We start from the raw sequence: 19,743 nt of genomic DNA, 5'->3' as shown, positions 1-19,743 counted from the left end.
TTCCAAGATTCCTTGTTCCTAGTAATGTATCATGCTACAACCTCCAAAGTCCAACAAATCTAACCTTTGTGTCACAGGTCCACCGGGCATTGAGAGACACCGATTTTTAATCCATGCATCTAATTCATCCATCTTGTTTTCTTTTTACAGTACAAAGCACTGCAGCCCTCCTATTGATTCACTATAGCCTCCTGTGAGCTTCAGGGAGAGAGGTGGCTCCTTCTGCATCAGATCTTGAATGTGTCCCGTCCCCTGGCAGCGACCTCCTCCATGGCTTTGAGACAACAAATCAGAACCCACCACAGCCAGATTGAATAGTTTGGCTCATGACCATGTCATTTGCACAAAATCTGTATGATGTTATGGTTTCAACAAATCTACCATCGTTCGATACACATCTCCATCTCTCACCAGTCAAAAGTTAGTTGATAGAAACAACCATTTCAGTAAACCATAAAAGTGATGTGGATGCAAATGAGGTAACATTCTCACCTTTTTGGCCTGTATAAGTTCCTATCCACCTACTAATGACTCACATCATAGGTGAACTGAAGGAAAAACTTTAATAATTCAAATATAAATATTGTGATTATTTTTCAGTTGACACAGTAGCCATCTGTGTGTAATGTTTCTCATTAATCATTTTTCTCCTAGCTCCCATACAAATATAACAATTTATTTCACGCTTCCAGGCTGCTCTTGTACCGTTGGCTGTCTGACATACAACTCGTATTTGTGCCTGCTGTAAAGTAAGTGAAGGAAATTATATCTCTTACAATTTTAACACGACTAGTTGTGCAGTGTCATCTTGTCTGCAAGATGCATATAATGCAGGGGTCCCCAAACTTTTTTATGCGAGGGCCAGATACTTTTTTCTTTCTTTAATTATAATCAAATCATAATGACCTTTTTTCATATTCATTTCTATTGAAACCAAAACATTTACTTACTTATGTATATTAATTAATTCATCAGTGTAAACTTTGTAAAATGTTATATATATATATTTTTTTTTTTTAAGCCGGTGAGTGCTTACGTTTTTGTGATTCTGAAAGCCAAAAAAAAAAGTAGTGCTGTCAGATAAACGCGTTATTAACGGCGTTAACGCAAACCCATTTTAACGGTGTCAATTTTTTTATCGAGAGATTAACATGCTGTTGCAACAACTACTGACGTTAGAAAAACTACAACACCACACCGGATCTAGCTATACCGGAAACAAAACAACAGGCACGCCGCACACACTTGTTTGGGCTTGCGAGCCGGCTAAAGAGTAGTAGGCCAATAATATTCTGAATGGAAAGTTAACTTTTAAAAAGTTGCCAAATGGTCCCATTGACAATACCAAAGTGATCTGTGTGTTTTGTCATTGTGAACTGAGCTATGATCGCAGCATGTCCAGTCTGAAATACCACTTGAAAACAACATGGCCAAGCACACAGCTAATGCGAATTCTCCGCTCCCTCGTCAAAGCCAGGCGATTGCAATGTTGTTTTCAATAAATAAAAACATTTGCACTAAGCAATCTGATCCACTTTTCCATGTTGATAAGAGCATTAAAATGAGAAAAAATAATGGGACAAAAAGAAATTAAGGGACATTTAGAATATATAAAATTAGCGATTAATCGCGAGTTAACTATGAGTAATGCAATTCAATATTTTAATCGTTTGACAGCACAAAAAAAAAGCTTTAACATAAAGGCCACCCGCTATCCACATGCATAATATCCTCCTTTTCCAATAGTCTTACAAAACGGAAGTTTTAAAGCTGAAAGTGTTGCAGTGGTTCCTTGTTGGCGCAACAGCCTGCACCTTGCATTGTGAGACCTGATATGTTCTATTAAGTTTCCTACAAGGATGCTGGAGTTGGGTGTTCTGGGTCCTTAAATATGCCTTATCCATCAAAGTGCAAACTGTGTATAGTTGTACCATTTCATTTTGTACTTGAGACATTACCACTGGGACACAATGTATCTTTGTGATATTAAATGGAAATGTCATTCTTTCCTGCTCTGAAGAATAGATTTGTGAAATTTAGTTGACTGTGTTAGCAAAACCAGTATTGTGTGGAATGGGGAGGGGGGTGGTGTGGTGGTGATGAAGCTGTAGTGGGATTGCCCATTATGTGCTTCACTCTGTATCTTACTCCCAATTATACAAATAACTTTAAGGAAAAGGCAGAACCCCAAACCACTTTAAATTTGGGATACATCCTGGATCTTTTTTTGTTACTTAAACATAATCAGTTATTTTGGAGTATTGCATTGTAGTGGCCTCAAAGGCTGGTGCTTAATCACTTGAGAGTTTGAACAGCTTTAGACTTGTGCATTTATTTTGTGGTTGTTCAAGTAAACCAATCAATAAAATTGAAATAATGTAAAGTAACATGTTGCTGTTTTTTTTACTTAATGACTAAACATAACTTGAACAGCTGTCTCTCATACAACAACCAGATCTTACCAGGTGCCCTGTTGTGGTTATCAGTCCTTCTGAGGTCCAGAAGAAGTTGTCCTTCACTGTAACCGATTTCAAATGGTGCTAGAAACACAAGACTCTGAACACTAAAAGAAATCGGTCAACCTTGGAGAAAGGACAAAGAGCTTAGGTTTGAGCTGGTAGGCTTGTGGCTAAGACATCCGCCCTGACCTGAAAGTCTGTTCGGCCAGCGAGGAGAAGGTGTTTTCTCAGGAGATGATCTCTGGATCTGTGGCTGGTGTTCCCAGGAAGGAGTAGTGACCTGCTGATAGTGGTCAGGGAGGTCCAGGAGGAACTTCCCACCCCAAGAACACTGATTTCAAATGGTGCTAGATAGATGACAGCATTCTAAGCCACCATCTGAAACCAGCTTCCAAGGGGAGTATTGCCCAGGGTTAGCTTGATCCTCAGAAACAGCACAGACTTTGGATATGGAGGGAGGGGGGGTTCAAATGAGACAGCAGGGTTAGTTTTCATATTGACAAAACAAACATTGGTATGTGTCTGTAATCTCTCATGTTATGTACACCAAGAATCATGCCTCGATTGAGAAATACAACCATAGTCATTTCTCAACCATCCAATGACAGAGTTCATCCCATGCCATTTAAATGTGATAAGACCATTCCTTTGTGGTGTTGTCATGACAACCTACTACAACCCAACCTGCCCTACAACCCACTGTAACTTTGTACCCTGGGTGTGTATGGAACAGTAGTCCCCTGGGCCTGCCGTAAGTCTGAAAGAAAATATCTTAACAATCAATTCATGTATAAGACAGAGTTGTCCCTGGAACAGTCAGACTTCTGTCCACAGAAAGCTCTGTGATTCATAGCATGCGACATGTTTACAACAGTGGAAAAAATGCATCATAATGTCAAGTTCCAAATTCTAACACCCACTGGTAATGATTCACTTCCTGGTGGAATAGCTCACCATAAGACCTCAACGTTCCTACCTCAGCTCTGATTACACAAGACAGCACACGGGATTGTCAGTGGCAATGGGATAACTAACTTGGGGATAGTCCAGGACTTGCTATTTCAGTTGAAACCAGTCTCCTTTACATGACCGGTTCTTTTCCTTGATACCTGATATGAATAAGCATATCTGTTGAGACGATCCTTCTACCACATGCCCACTCTGTTCATTTCTAAATGGCTCAAATGAAGAGAACCTGTCTGACTACTTGTCTTCCCTGATGTTGGTCCAGTAGTGTGGCTATCCACTGCTCTGAAAACCAAAGAAATGGCACTTTCAATCCGGCAAGGAGCGCGATGGCACAGTAACTCTGTGAGGGTGTGGCACGGACAGATAATAGCCAACTCACTGTCTGTGAACTCATGCCAAATGCTTGGGTCAAGTGCATTATTGTCAATGGTATTTTTCCCTAAACCCCCTATTTTAATCTAATCATCTCTCTTTGACTACAGCAACAAACACTCCTGTGTGTCAAAAACTCTGGCCAGCATATCCTCATCCTACTCCTACCTTTTTCAAATGCATGTTTACATTAATTAGGAAAATGAAAGTACAAAGAAGCCCTTAGAAGTCTTATCAGAGTTCCAGACAGGACAGACTCAGTCATGTTCTCAGGAAGGGCATGGAGGGAGTGTTGGTGTGTGGGGAGGGGTTCACGTTCTGGTGATGTGTCTGGTTCCTTCCTTAGCTCCCTAGCAGCTTATCTCTATGGTTGTGTGTTACCTGCTTGCCATGGACCTGTTGTGCAATGTTTATTAAAGATTTAAAGGGACAGGGCCACATATCTAACCCTGACCGACATTAACTTGAACATAGAAACACAGTTTGGTTATTCACAAAGATATTACCTAAGATTATTGATCAGTCAAAAGTTACACTCACTATACACAAATGAAACTTGAACAAGCTTCAAAAGAGCTGTCAAGTATTTGGTCTACATGAAGAATATGTCTATGCCAGACTATATTTCTAAGAGCTACATAAGAACAGATAGCAAGTAACTTAGCATGGGCCTCTACAAAGTGTAACTAATCATCAGGCTATATGTTGTGTGTACAGCCACTAACAGTGGCAGTCTAATGGTCTCCTGCGGATAACCCATTCATAAGAAATGACCACTTGTGGCGTGATACCGACTGACAGCTCCAACCTTTAGCCCAGTCCTGAGGACAGGTATCTGTGCTGTGTGTGCCTGTGCATGAGATAGAGAGATGAGTGTGTGTTTGTGAGACAGTGAGAAGGAAAGAAAGAAAGTGATAAAAAAGTGGGTGTGGTGGAAAAACAGAGCTAGAGATAAATGTGTGTGCTACAGAGAGAGATCCAGGTAGTGTTTGTGTCTGTGAGAGATAGAGAGCGGCTACAGAGAGAGATCCAGGTTGTGTTTGTGTGTCTGTGAGAGAGAGAGCGGCTACAGAGAGAGATCCAGGTAGTGTTTGTGTCTGTGAGAGAGTGTTTGTGTCTGTGAGAGAGAGAGAGCGGCTACAGAGAGAGATCCAGGTAGTGTTTGTGTGTCTGTGAGAGAGAGAGCGGCTACAGAGAGAGATCCAGGTAGTGTTTGTGTGTATGTGAGAGAGAGAGCGGCGCAGTGGCAGCTGCAGTGCAGCCCATCAGCAGACACAGAGGTTCTGCCATTGTCTCAGAACGTTCCGGACAAGCCCCGTCCCTACGCCAGACAGTCAACCTTCACCGTCCCAGAGGTGCATCGGAGGACAGAGAGACCTGTCGAAAAGAAGTCAGTGCTTAGGCAGTACCATCAAAGGAAGCAGAGATGCATCCCGGAATCATCCAGCATGGAGACATTTGGGTCATGAGAGTAATATAGCTACACACCCACACACACACACAAGCAAAGACATGTAAACTAACATGCACACAGACACATACATGCATATGTGTTGTTACTGTTGGTAAATACCACTTGAAAACAACATGGCCAAGCACACAGCTAATGCGAATTCTCCGCTCCCTCGTCAAAGCCAGGCGATTGCAATGTTGTTTTCAATAAATAAAAACATTTGCACTAAGCAATCTGATCCACTTTTCCATGTTGATAAGAGCATTAAAATGAGAAAAAATAATGGGACAAAAAGAAATTAAGGGACATTTAGAATAGATAAAATTAGCGATTAATCGCGAGTTAACTATGAGTAATGCAATTCAATATTTTAATCGTTTGACAGCACAAAAAAAAAGCTTTAACATAAAGGCCACCCGCTATCCACATGCATAATATCCTCCTTTTCCAATAGTCTTACAAAACGGAAGTTTTAAAGCTGAAAGTGTTGCAGTGGTTCCTTGTTGGCGCAACAGCCTGCACCTTGCATTGTGAGACCTGATATGTTCTATTAAGTTTCCTACAAGGATGCTGGAGTTGGGTGTTCTGGGTCCTTAAATATGCCTTATCCATCAAAGTGCAAACTGTGTATAGTTGTACCATTTCATTTTGTACTTGAGACATTGTGTCCCAGTGGTAATGTATCTTTGTGTTATTAAATTGAAAGGCCATTCTTTCCTGCTCTGATGAATAGATTTGTGAAATGTAGTTGACTTTGTGTTAGCAAAACCAATATTGTGTGGAATGTGGAGGGGGGGGGGTGGTGTGTGTGGTGATGATGAAGCTGTAGTTGGATCGCCTTATTTCAACTGAGAAAAGAGACAGGCAGGGGTGCATGGAGAGGGTTAGAGCGAGGCACAATAAATGTTACACACAACGTAGCATTCATAAATAAAATTACACTGTTGCAGAAAGGTATTCCATCAGTGTGATAGGGGAGAAACTATACTATAAAATACAATTGTTTGTCTGATATGCGTTTGGTGTGGTTGGAGCTCTCTATATAACGTCTAATGTGAGACTGTAGCTAGTACTGTGAGCTGCTAGCTAGCTTGCATGAACTTTCATGTCTGAACTAAATAAAGCCTCACCCCCGGGCTATCTGTGACTGGGTCCTAGAGCCGCCTGAGTGTCTGTCACTTCCTTTGGTCCTCTAGGCACCCTACTATATCACAATGACCTTATGTTTTGGTATGTTTCATATATCTCTCTCTCAAATCTTTGTCCTGTGCCTCTCTGTCACTTCCTTTGGTCCTCTAGGCACTCTACTATATCACAATTACCTTATGTTTTGGTATGTTTCATCTCTCTCGCCTCTCTCTCTCTCTACTAGTGTATCTGTATGTGGTTCCAACACCAAACCCACAACACCAAGAGAAATAAGAAATTCATCCAGTTTTTTCTTGGTAGTTTATTGTGGCTGAAGATCAACAGGGATTATGAAGACCATGTTGGTACCTATCCTCCTTCTAGCTGTTTTAGGTTAAGGAGGAGTCTATGACTGTTCGGACTAAAAAACACTACTACACCTTTGTCTAAGATCCTGGTTTCTGAGGGAGACTATTTGCCATTCAGGAATAAACCAGACAGGCTCAGAGTAGAGGTAATTTCCAAATGTACAAATGGGCTCCTTGCTTTTCAATAAATATTGTTGGAAATCTTGTTTGTTGTCAGTCTAATAACCCATGAATGTGGTGTGCGTACAGTAAACTGTGAAATCATTGGGCATTGTCATAGAATCTGTATCTGTCATGGTATTCAGTAAAGCCTAGTTTGTTCCCAAAGATGAAGAACTCAGTTTGGCCAACTGAGGGCAGCATAGTCCTAAAATAAAGTTAAAAAAAAGCAAAAAAGTTTCAAATGCAAATATATCATGCTCTGTATGTGGGGATCTCTATGTCAAAACCCTTTATTTTCATAAAGACCAAAATATAATGGTTCTGTCTAACAATTAGTTTGAAAGCTTGAACTCTCCTTTTAAAGGAATAAGAGATTAAAAAGGGAAACCTAAATTTCAGATGTGACGATAAAAACATTTTGAATTGCTATTCGTTTTGGACCCCACCCGAGGATCAACATAGGAGTGATACAACCTAGATCCCACCCGGGAAATTACTCAGAGGCATAAAGTACACATCAACCCTAATTACAATGGAGTACCACGCCACAGAGGAAGTAGAAACTAAAGACGTTTTTTCTAAGGAAATCCTACCCTAACCAGAAATGTGAGTCACTTTTAAAAGGATAGTTCCCTCAGTAGTATGCTGACCTTGACCGTGGCTGTTTACCCTTAGAGTTTTAGGACAGGTTATTAAATGTAAATTATCCATAAGTAGATTAATCCACTATTTCAGAAACTACTGTTAGGTAAGTAAAGTTGGGGTGTTAGTATGTTAGCCAACAAATAATCCAAATGGATGCATATTATTTATTGGGCAGGATACTTAGTCCATAGTGAAGAGAAGCCTACTCTTTTATTGCTTCCTAAATGACCATATAAATGCAAATACAGTAGGCCCTATCCCATTCCAAACTTTGTGAAATCTAATCTGTATCTTAAATAAATATTTCAGCTGCAATATTGGTGGAAATGTACTGTTCACCATCAAAATGTACCACAGATGTGAACATTATTCCCATGTTCTGGCTCTTTACTTACTGCAGAGCACTTCCAAATACTGATGATACATTATTGGTCTAATGGTATGTTGTGTGGAGTTATTTTCCTGTCAGTCACACATCTTATTAACCCTCGTGCTGCCTTCGGGTCACATGACCCAAAGGTTCATAACGAACCATTGTTGTGTTTACCCAATTTTACCCAATACAAAAACAAATAAAAATAATTTTCTTTTAACCTTCGCAATGTGGGGGGTCTGAGACAGCCCAACGGTTAAAAGAAAATGCTTCACTTTGTTTTTGTATGCGGTAAAGTTGTCGCAATACGACGGTGGGTCACAATGACTGATGGGTCAGAATGACCCGAAGATAACACAAGGGTTAAATCAAATCAAATGTATTTGTATAGCCCTTTTTACACGCAAGCATGTCACAGAGGGCTTCACATACGCCCATAGAACTGCCCCTCAACCAACCTAAACCCTCAAGGAAGACAAGGAAAAACTCCCAGAAAAACTCTCAACAGGAGAAAAAATGGAAGAAACCTTGGGAGGAGCAATTCAGAGAGGGATCCCCTCCTCCAGAGACGGTTGGTGAGAGAGAGGAGCAGAACACAGGCTAAACATAGTCATACAGTGTCGATGGGTTTTGAAACACCAAAATCCATTGTTCAACTTTATAGATGTAGGACAGGACCGGGACACTCGCGACCAGGTCCAGCGTTGGCCGACCGACGACCAGGCAGGTGCTGACAACTCAAACCCCCCACACCACAAGGGATGTGTGTGGGGGGGACAGAGAGAGGAGAGCAGGGATTAGAGAATGCCAGGAGCAGCTAACAGTTACAGCCATAATAGAATGAGATCCCAACCGGTCAAGTGTGGACTGGTGCAGCAATTTAACAGAGCAAAAAAGGGGTATTTGATGCAGCCCCACACACCAAGACAGCGACAGCCCCCCTCGGTTGGAACATGAAATCTGTTCCAGGGGAAGAGAACTCTAAAATAAGTTATACTTATAGAATAAGGATGGAAACAACCCGTCCTCCGTTGCCTCCAACTAGTAACATACTTACCTTTAACAGTCGTAGACTTGACTAAACAATAACGTTTTTAACCTAATTTTAAATGTCGAAACAGTATCAGACTCCTTAATTGAGACAGGTAATTTGTTCCAGAGAAGAGGTGCTCTATATGAGAACGCCCTACCTCCAGCTGTTTTTTTCTTAATTTTGGGAACCACCAGATAGCCGGCATCTTGAGATCTAAGTGTCCTTGCGGGGCAATAGGGTGCAAGGAGACCGGAGAGGTACAGTGGTGCCAATCCATGCAGAGATTTGTAGGTTAGTAGTAGAACTTTGAAGTCAGCTCTGGCTTGGATAGGGAGCCAGTGTAGAGAGACAAGAGTAGATGTTATGCGATCAAACTTTCTTGTTCTGGTCAATAGTCTAGCAGCAGCATTTTGCACCCGCTGTAAAAAAATGTAGGTGGGTAATTGGGAGGCCAGAGAACAACACATACACATGCAACACATGCAATAGTCCAATCGGGACGTAACAAATGCATGTATTAATTTTTCAGCATCATCCTTTGAGAGAAATTTTCGTATTTTGGCAATATTACGTAGATGGAAAAATGCAGTTCTATTAATTTGCTTAACCCTTGTGCTGCCTTCGGGTCACATGACCCAAAGGTTCACAACGAACCATCGTTGTGTTTACCCAATTTTACCCAATACAAATCTAAATTTGTTTAATTTTCTTTTAACCTTCGCGATGTGGGGGGTCTGAGACAGCCCGATGGTTAAAAGAAAATGCTTCACTTTGTTTTTGTATGCAGTAAAGTTGTCGCAATACGACGGTGGGTCACAATGACTGATGGGTCAGAATGACCCGAAGATAACACAAGGGTTAATATGGTACTCAAACGAAAGGTCTGTCCATTGTGACTCCTAAATTTTTCTAGGTCTAAAGGTCAGATTGGAAAGATTATTTCTATATTTTTTAGGACCGAAAATTTGAACCTCGGTTTTATCCGAATTTAGAAGAAGGAAATTTGCAGTCATCCAAGCTCTCAATCTAGAAACACATTTTTCCATAGCATGTGGAAATTCTCCAGACTTTATAGACATATATAGTTGAGTATCATCTGCATAACAGTGAAAATGTATCCCAGAGCTTCTAATTATGTTTCCTAAAGGCAGCATATACATTTACATTTAGTCATTTAACAGACGCTCTTATCCAGAGCGACTTACAGTAAGTACAGGGACATTCCCCCGAGGCAAGTAGGGTGAAGTGTCTTGCCCAAGGACACAGCGTCAGTTGACATGACCGGGAATCGAACTGGCAACCTTCGGATTACTAGCCCGATTCCCTCACCGCTCAGCCACCTGACTCCCTATATAGACTGAAAATAACAGAGGGCTAGAACTGAACACTGTGGTACTCCGTATTTTACAGTTAAAACCACGAGTGTGAAATGTAAGTATCAAATAGACTTTTAAAGTTAAAACTTAATTTATTTACGATTAGGCACGAACAAGACGGACTGTCTCTTTAAAGACACACCCGTTGTACTAACCGGAACACCAGGCTTGAAAGCGACCACCCACAGAAGTATATGATTTCGCTAGCTGGTGGAAGAATATTATTGACTGGGAAGCCAGACAGACAATATCTCGTCGCACATACCGTTGAAATATTAAGAAGGTAAGAACGTATTTAAATTCATATCACAGTTAGCAATGGCTAGCTAGCTTCATAACGTAACGCTATGATGTGAGACTGCAGCTAGTACTGTGAGATGCTAGCTAGCTTGCTTGAACTTTCATGTCTGAACTAACAGTCCAGTGCTAGCTGTAGTTTGTGTCGTCGCTAGCTTCAGCCTGTTTTACGAACAATTTGCTGTATTGTTAGAGCTAGCTACGTACTACAATATTAATTTGCTGGTTAGCTAGCCTAGCCGTTAAGACAGTTCAATTGCCAAATTACCAGTACTGTACTTGAACAGAACGTCAGTTTTTAGTCTCTATAGTTTAGCTAGCTGGGTAGAGCTACTAGCTACTGTACTGTATATTCTTATTGCCGTAGAACTAGTGCTAGTCTAATTCCTACATAATAATGCTCCTAACAAGGTCTCTGGATTATGTAGTCACTTGGTCATGATTTGTGGAAAGAGACATAGAGCTAGCTAACTGTTTAGTTTTTTCAAATGTAAGACGCTTTGACGAGCACCACATCAAGCCTACAATAGCTCCCATCATCAGCCTACTAGTATATACAAACAATCTAGATGAATTATTAGCACTGTAGGTATGTATATGAGGAAAAAGTTTATTTTTGGTTGAACTATCCCTTTACACTCCATTCAGGAAACGGTGTGCGGATTGTGTAAAGCCACGGTGCGTCATCGCTGTTAAAGCTAGATAATGCAGTCCATTGATTCACGTCGTTGTTGGTTGTTGGCAAGCGGCCTCTGTCTTGCCTATATGGTTGGCACAGTTCAAGGTTAGTCTTGTTGTTGCCTCTTAAGTTACGAAGTGGTGCGTACTGGTGTTATTGAATCGCTCAGAAAGTGGTGTTATAGCCTGTCTTTCCATTTGCAGCACAAGCATGCAGCAAACCCAAACTCGAACCCGAACACCCCAACACGGTATTGTCACCTGGAGACATTGGAAAGGAAACATTTGAAGATGGATCCAATGTCACGATTCAATGTCACATAGGTTATGCACGTGAGGGAGGGTCTCCGACCATCACATGCACTAACGGGCAGTGGAGTACTCTGAAAATGACTTGTAAAAGTAAATATTTCTTTCAGTCTATTTCCACACATATTCTGAAGCGGTGGATAAGTGGCAACAAGTTGATCATGCACACCTGGATGTACTAATGACGTCTGTACTATTTTATTTTAGTAAAGAACTGTGGCAATCCTGGAATAATACGGAATGGCCAGTTTAACATTGATATGGGGACGGAATTTGGTGACACAGCTGTGGCTACATGCAACGTAGGGTTAGTACCATTTCTGGCATATTTTGGATAATGTAGCTACCTTTACTGGTCAACAGTATTTTCATTGTTGTTTCAGAATAAATAATTGTGTGGCCTTTTCTGCCCTTTTGTCAGATACAAACTCATCGGCAGTGATCGACGGCAATGTATGGATGGTGGTTGGAATGGCAGAATACCTACATGTGAAGGTTAGTGGGCAATTGGCAGACAGTGAAAGTAAATGTGCCGCTCACATTGTATACACTCAATCTCTGTCCATATTCCTAAAATGTGTATTTTGTATTCTGCCCTCAGTGTCAAAATGTGGTCCAGCACCTCAAGTTGTGAATGGTAAACCATCGTCGAATGAGGAGTCGTATGACTATGATGCTGTTATTCGTTACAGCTGTAACCCTGGATTCACACTTAAAGGAAGTAAAAACATATTTTGCAAAGGGGATGAAGTATTCGAACCAGCTCCGCCTCAATGTATAAGTAAGTAACTGTCGGATTGTGTTTGCTGACCAGTGACTGATATAAAAGGATAAAATAAACATATACGCTACACACACACACACACACACACACACACACACACACACACACACACACACACACACACACACAATAGGGTTTCACAAGTCTGAGACCACATTGGACATTTAATGGGGGACTTGATTATTGAGAAAGCCAAGCATTCTGTGACGTTACAAGAAGCTATTTGGATCTGTGTCAAATCATGCTAGGATAGCATGGGTCATCAGGTTTTGCACAAACTGGTAGAGCCCATGCATGCTGTCATTAAATCAAAATGTGGACATACTAAGATATTCTGAAATGAATGTACACTTTCCCCTTCAAAATGTTAAGAAGATTATCATTTCTAATGCAAAATTGAGGTATCTCGACTAGGGGTCTCAGACATTTGGAACCTACTGTTTATATAAATAAATGTTCTCCAGCTCATAGTTGTCTTCTTTCATGTCTGCAGAGGTGGAGTGTCCTGCACCTGACGTTCCAAATGCCATTGTGATTGATGGAGCTTCCGCTCCCTACGGATACAAATCCTTTCTTACTTATAGGTGCAAAGCTGGATTTATGCTGCATGGAGCAGACAGTATAACATGTGAAATAGAAAGTGAATGGAACCTTCCTATTCCAGAATGCAGAGGTAAGGTTTCTATTCATCTCGTTGTTTTGGCTGGTTGTTGCCTGTTTCCCTTTGATTCAGGATTTTCTGTAAATTGTCCCTTTTTTAAAATAAATTACTAACATATGTCTTAAATTAATAAAATAACACACTCCACTTTCCAAATTAAAGACTAAAGTTGCATGACTATATCACTGAAGTTCAGGTAAAGATGAATTGATGGGTTGAAGATGAGCTGGGTTCTCTGTTTCCTGGAGTAAGCAAACTTAGTGAAGGGAAGCCATTTCTGATCATCTCATGGTCTGGTAATCAGCTCATCTGTCATGCATTTCTTCTGCTGCCTCTGCATTCTTACAATGCATTCTAGACTATACCACACACCACAGTGGCTGACCGAGGTTTTTTTAGTTAAGGAATATCAAAGCTATAAATGACATTACTTAAAATATTGGGAAGACAGCAGGAGAGTTGCTAAAGACAGTGCCATAATTCTTTCCCCTACTTTTGTAGCCCTTCCAACCACAACCAAAGCCAGTCCTACTCCTACTACCAAGAAACCCACAGAGAAAGGTAGAGTCCCTATTAAAACTTAGAGTAAAAGTACAAATGTACCCCACACGTCAGTGAAGCTAACTTTGGGTGTGACTGGCTTTTAACTGTCATGTCTTTTCCCTGACATAAAACCAATTTAGACATTGTACAGCTTTAGAGCAAAATATTTTATAGTACCATTGTTTTGTGAATTTCAGTTCCATTATCACGTCACACAAAGTGATGGTCAGACATTTAATCATTTACCATTTCCTTGAAATCTAAAAAGGATAATTTGGGGGGAAGGGAATGTTGTCTTTCATTGTGCGATACAGGTGATTTGTAAAGAATCTATATTATGTTGTGATAAGACCGATTGACCTACTTCTGGGCTTTTTAAATCCTTGCTTTGGCAGTGTTCCCTTTTCATCAAATGTTATTGTGGAATTATATTCACCCTGCCACTTCCATCTTACACTGCTGTTTGTTTTTCTGACCTGCTTCTTTACATCTCTCCTTCCTGCTGCAGTTCCTGTTCCCGGTCCCAAGCCCACTGGTGGTACTGGTGGTACTGATGGTACTGATGATCATCATAATACTCATTACAGTAAGTTCTGATCAAGCCCATATATTGATTCCATCTGAGCAATGCTCTTGTGCTTACCTGTGCTTTTATTTTTCACTCAGACACTGGAGCCATTGTGGGGGGGGTTATTGGCACACTTGGTAAGTTTCTTTTTCCTTAACTGTCTGAATAAAAGATGCTTCTGCGATTTAATGGTTTATTATTTTTAATTGCCAAAACACTGTCGTAGTCTTATTGGGATAATATTGGAATTTGGAAAATCAGGAACATTAAGTAAATGTTTGGAAATGTATGCAAAAAATAGCTTGTTATTATTATTAATAATAACAACAACAACAACATTAATGGCTCACTATGTTGAACGTGTCCCTTCCCATTCAAGCTGTATGTCTAGTTGCAGTTGGCGTTGCGGTTCATCTTCATAAAAAAAAAAAGCGGTAAGATACAATATCCATTCTGTGAATAATCAACTAATCTTACTTTCAGTCAGAGCTCCTCCGTTGCTTCTGTGTATGCATCTCCTTCGCTCTTTCTCTTTGGGATGCTGGTTTCTGCTGAAGGCCGCTTGCTGTATATTTTAGAGATCTTTCTTTTGCAGAGTTAAGTTCTCTAATATTATTATTCACACAATAACAAACAAGATTGATCCAATTGAACCGAATTGCATGTTGCTTAAATGCCATCTTGCTAATAGTCCTGAACTCTTGAGTGGTGGTTTCGACCATGTTGAGTTGTGGACAGTCCCAAACCCTCTTTTCAGCACTGTTCATATAAAAACAACTGTCACCATGATCAGTCACCTTTAATTACAGCTCTCGGGGTGGGTACTCTGGCAATGTGGCCACCAAGTAACAACAGGAAGTTGTAGCACCCTTTGGCCATGGTAAGATGGACTTCAGATGACTGCCAGATCAGTGCAGTCAAAATGAGTAACTGAATCTAGCTTGGATATGCTATTTGAAGTTTTTTTCCAGATGATGAGATCATAAACATTCAACTGAACACAATGCTGATAACCACCTTGTGTGTTCCAAGATTCCTTGTTCCTAGTAATGTATCATGCTACAACCTCCAAAGTCCAACAAATCTAACCTTTGTGTCACAGGTCCACCGGGCATTGAGAGACACCGATCTTTAATCCATGCATCTAATTCATCCATCTTGTTTTATTTTTACAGTACAAAGCACTGCAGCCCTCCTATTGATTCACTATAGCCTCCTGTGAGCTTCAGGGAGAGAGGTGGCTCCTTCTGCATCAGATCTTGAATGTGTCCCGTCCCCTGGCAGCGACCTCCTCCATGGCTTTGAGACAACAAATCAGAACCCACCACAGCCAGATTGAATAGTTTGGCTCATGACCATGTCATTTGCACAAAATCTGTATGATGTTATGGTTTCCACAAATCTACCATCGTTCGATACACAGCTCCATCTCTCACCAGTCAAAAGTTAGTTGATAGAAACAACCATTTCAGTAAACCATAAAAGTGATGTGGATGCAAATGAGGTAACATTGTCACCTTTTTGGCCTGTATAAGTTCCTATCCACCCACTAATGACTCACATCATAGGTGAACTGAAGGAAAAACTTATGGGGGGGAAGAATATTGTGATTATTTTTAAGTTGACACAGTAGCCGTCTGTGTGTAATGTTTCTTATGAAGTCACAATCAGTTTTCTCCTAGCTCCCATATAAATAGAACAATTTATTTCACGCTTCCAGGCTACTCTTGTACAGCTGGCTGTCTGACATACAACTAGTATATGTGCCTGCTGTAAAGTAAGTAAAGGAAAATATATCTCTTACTATTTTTACACAACTAGTTGTGCAGTGTCATCTTGTCTGCAAGATGCATGTAATGTAAAGAAAATAGTTGTCAAAATTGTTTGTATGTCTTGCCACAGTGTAATTTAAATACATACATTACATAGATTGTCCTTGCACTTTAAGGGGTAAAGCACTTATCTGCTTGAAGTTTGTTATTCTGGGCACCTTACATATTGTTTGTGCATTGATCTAATTTAAAACATTTGTATTTAATTGAGTGCTTATGTTTTTGTGATGCAAAAAGCAACAAATAAATCTTTAACATAAAGGTCACCCGCTATCCACATGCATAATATCCTCCTTTTCCAATAGTCTTACAAAACGGAAGTTTTAAAGCTGAAAGTGTTGCAGTGGTTCCTTGTTGGCGCAACAGCCTGCACCTTGCATTGTGAGACCTGATATGTTCTATTAAGCTTCCTACAAGGATGCTGGAGTTGGGTGTTCTGGGTCCTTAAATATGCTTTATCCATCAAAGTGCAAACTGTGTATAGTTGTACCATTTCATTTTGTACTTGAGACATTACCACTGGGACACAATGTATCTTTGTGATATTAAATGGAAATGTCATTCTTTCCTGCTCTGAAGAATAGATTTGTGAAATTTAGTTGACTGTGTTAGCAAAACCAGTATTGTGTGGAATGGGGAGGGGGGTGGTGTGGTGGTGATGAAGCTGTAGTGGGATTGCCCATTATGTGCTTCACTCTGTATCTTACTCCCAATTATACAAATAACTTTAAGGAAAAGGCAGAACCCCAAACCACTTTAAATTTGGGATACATCCTGGATAATTCATCTTTTTTTGTTACTTAAACATAATCAGTTATTTTGGAGTATTGCATTGTAGTGGCCTCAAAGGCTGGTGCTTAATCACTTGAGAGTTTGAACAGCTTTAGACTTGTGCATTTATTTTGTGGTTGTTCAAGTAAACCAATCAATAAAATTGAAATAATGTAAAGTAACATGTTGCTGTTTTTTTCACTTAATGACTAAACATAACTTGAACAGCTGTCTCTCATACAACAACCAGATCTTACCAGGTGCCCTGTTGTGGTTATCAGTCCTTCTGAGGTCCAGAAGAAGTTGTCCTTCACTGTAACCGATTTCAAATGGTGCTAGAAACACAAGACTCTGAACACTAAAAGAAATCGGTCAACCTTGGAGAAAGGACAAAGAGCTTAGGTTTGAGCTGGTAGGCTTGTGGCTAAGACATCCGCCCTGACCTGAAAGTCTGTTCGGCCAGCGAGGAGAAGGTGTTTTCTCAGGAGATGATCTCTGGATCTGTGGCTGGTGTTCCCAGGAAGGAGTAGTGACCTGCTGATAGTGGTCAGGGAGGTCCAGGAGGAACTTCCCACCCCAAGAACACTGATTTCAAATGGTGCTAGATAGATGACAGCATTCTAAGCCACCATCTGAAACCAGCTTCCAAGGGGAGTATTGCCCAGGGTTAGCTTGATCCTCAGAAACAGCACAGACTTTGGATATGGAGGGAGGGGGGGTTCAAATGAGACAGCAGGGTTAGTTTTCATATTGACAAAACAAACATTGGTATGTGTCTGTAATCTCTCATGTTATGTACACCAAGAATCATGCCTCGATTGAGAAATACAACCATAGTCATTTCTCAACCATCCAATGACAGAGTTCATCCCATGCCATTTAAATGTGATAAGACCATTCCTTTGTGGTGTTGTCATGACAACCTACTACAACCCAACCTGCCCTACAACCCACTGTAACTTTGTACCCTGGGTGTGTATGGAACAGTAGTCCCCTGGGCCTGCCGTAAGTCTGAAAGAAAATATCTTAACAATCAATTCATGTATAAGACAGAGTTGTCCCTGGAACAGTCAGACTTCTGTCCACAGAAAGCTCTGTGATTCATAGCATGCGACATGTTTACAACAGTGGAAAAAATGCATCATAATGTCAAGTTCCAAATTCTAACACCCACTGGTAATGATTCACTTCCTGGTGGAATAGCTCACCATAAGACCTCAACGTTCCTACCTCAGCTCTGATTACACAAGACAGCACACGGGATTGTCAGTGGCAATGGGATAACTAACTTGGGGATAGTCCAGGACTTGCTATTTCAGTTGAAACCAGTCTCCTTTACATGACCGGTTCTTTTCCTTGATGATGTGTCTGGTTCCTTCCTTAGCTCCCTAGCAGCTTATCTCTATGGTTGTGTGTTACCTGCTTGCCATGGACCTGTTGTGCAATGTTTATTAAAGATTTAAAGGGACAGGGCCACATATCTAACCCTGACCGACATTAACTTGAACATAGAAACACAGTTTGGTTATTCACAAAGATATTACCTAAGATTATTGATCAGTCAAAAGTTACACTCACTATACACAAATGAAACTTGAACAAGCTTCAAAAGAGCTGTCAAGTATTTGGTCTACATGAAGAATATGTCTATGCCAGACTATATTTCTAAGAGCTACATAAGAACAGATAGCAAGTAACTTAGCATGGGCCTCTACAAAGTGTAACTAATCATCAGGCTATATGTTGTGTGTACAGCCACTAACAGTGGCAGTCTAATGGTCTCCTGCGGATAACCCATTCATAAGAAATGACCACTTGTGGCGTGATACCGACTGACAGCTCCAACCTTTAGCCCAGTCCTGAGGACAGGTATCTGTGCTGTGTGTGCCTGTGCATGAGATAGAGAGATGAGTGTGTGTTTGTGAGACAGTGAGAAGGAAAGAAAGAAAGTGATAAAAAAGTGGGTGTGGTGGAAAAACAGAGCTAGAGATAAATGTGTGTGCTACAGAGAGAGATCCAGGTAGTGTTTGTGTCTGTGAGAGATAGAGAGCGGCTACAGAGAGAGATCCAGGTTGTGTTTGTGTGTCTGTGAGAGAGAGAGCGGCTACAGAGAGAGATCCAGGTAGTGTTTGTGTCTGTGAGAGAGTGTTTGTGTCTGTGAGAGAGAGAGAGCGGCTACAGAGAGAGATCCAGGTAGTGTTTGTGTGTCTGTGAGAGAGAGAGCGGCTACAGAGAGAGATCCAGGTAGTGTTTGTGTGTATGTGAGAGAGAGAGCGGCGCAGTGGCAGCTGCAGTGCAGCCCATCAGCAGACACAGAGGTTCTGCCATCGTCTCAGAACGTTCCGGACAAGCCCCGTCCCTACGCCAGACAGTCAACCTTCACCGTCCCAGAGGTGCATCGGAGGACAGAGAGACCTGTCGAAAAGAAGTCAGTGCTTAGGCAGTACCATCAAAGGAAGCAGAGATGCATCCCGGAATCATCCAGCATGGAGACATTTGGGTCATGAGAGTAATATAGCTACACACCCACACACACACACAAGCAAAGACATGTAAACTAACATGCACACAGACACATACATGCATATGTGTTGTTACTGTTGGTTGTGCATCTATACAGATACACAACCAACAGTAATAGTGCTTCTACAATACAAAATAATACAAATGCAATGGCCTTCACCTGCTTGCTCATTGTCGTCAAATCACATAACATGGCTGTGTTGCTTCTAGAATCCAGAGGGGCTCCTTCCAGCCAATAGGAAACCAGCTCTTGCACTCAGACCTCTGATGCAGCAGCTTTAAGAAGTCCATTGCATGTGAATTGGAGAGCTGCCAGTGCAGAATCACTAAGAGAGCAAGGTAAACAACTCAGTCTCTTAGTTCCCCTCTCTCTTTCTCTGATCAAGATCCATGACATTTAGACCTCTTCACAGCTCCCTCCTGCACAGAAAGTGTGTAT

At 41.0% G+C, this 19,743-nt stretch overlaps 1 protein-coding gene and 1 long non-coding RNA gene across 4 annotated transcripts; both read left to right on the top strand.

Moving 5' to 3' along the window:
• The first annotated feature begins 5,218 nt into the window (after positions 1-5,218).
• Positions 5,219-16,959, top strand: LOC136938397 (uncharacterized). Its single transcript, XR_010875269.1, has 2 exons — positions 5,219-6,057; positions 16,651-16,959. It is a non-coding gene; the product is annotated as an uncharacterized lncRNA (long non-coding RNA).
• LOC136938396 (membrane cofactor protein-like) lies at positions 10,482-16,959 on the top strand. Of its 3 annotated transcripts, XM_067231690.1 has the most exons (13): positions 10,482-10,621; positions 11,284-11,419; positions 11,518-11,715; positions 11,830-11,929; positions 12,044-12,117; positions 12,224-12,403; positions 12,900-13,079; positions 13,569-13,628; positions 14,119-14,196; positions 14,277-14,315; positions 14,558-14,612; positions 14,988-15,058; positions 15,354-16,959. In XM_067231690.1, exons 2-12 carry the CDS (start codon positions 11,341-11,343, stop codon positions 15,025-15,027), a joined length of 1,083 nt encoding a protein of 360 aa, XP_067087791.1. In that variant the 5' UTR covers positions 10,482-10,621; positions 11,284-11,340; the 3' UTR covers positions 15,028-15,058; positions 15,354-16,959. The 3 variants fall into 3 exon arrangements, with proteins under 3 accessions (XP_067087791.1, XP_067087793.1, XP_067087792.1); XM_067231692.1 differs by lacking the exon at positions 13,569-13,628; XM_067231691.1 differs by lacking the exon at positions 14,988-15,058.
• Positions 16,960-19,743: the final 2,784 nt, after the last annotated feature.

This window comes from Osmerus mordax, assembly GCF_038355195.1.
Source record: "Osmerus mordax isolate fOsmMor3 chromosome 7 unlocalized genomic scaffold, fOsmMor3.pri SUPER_7_unloc_1, whole genome shotgun sequence".
Taxonomy (NCBI): Eukaryota; Metazoa; Chordata; class Actinopteri; order Osmeriformes; family Osmeridae; genus Osmerus; species Osmerus mordax.
This window is presented reverse-complemented; position numbering and strand designations above follow the sequence as displayed.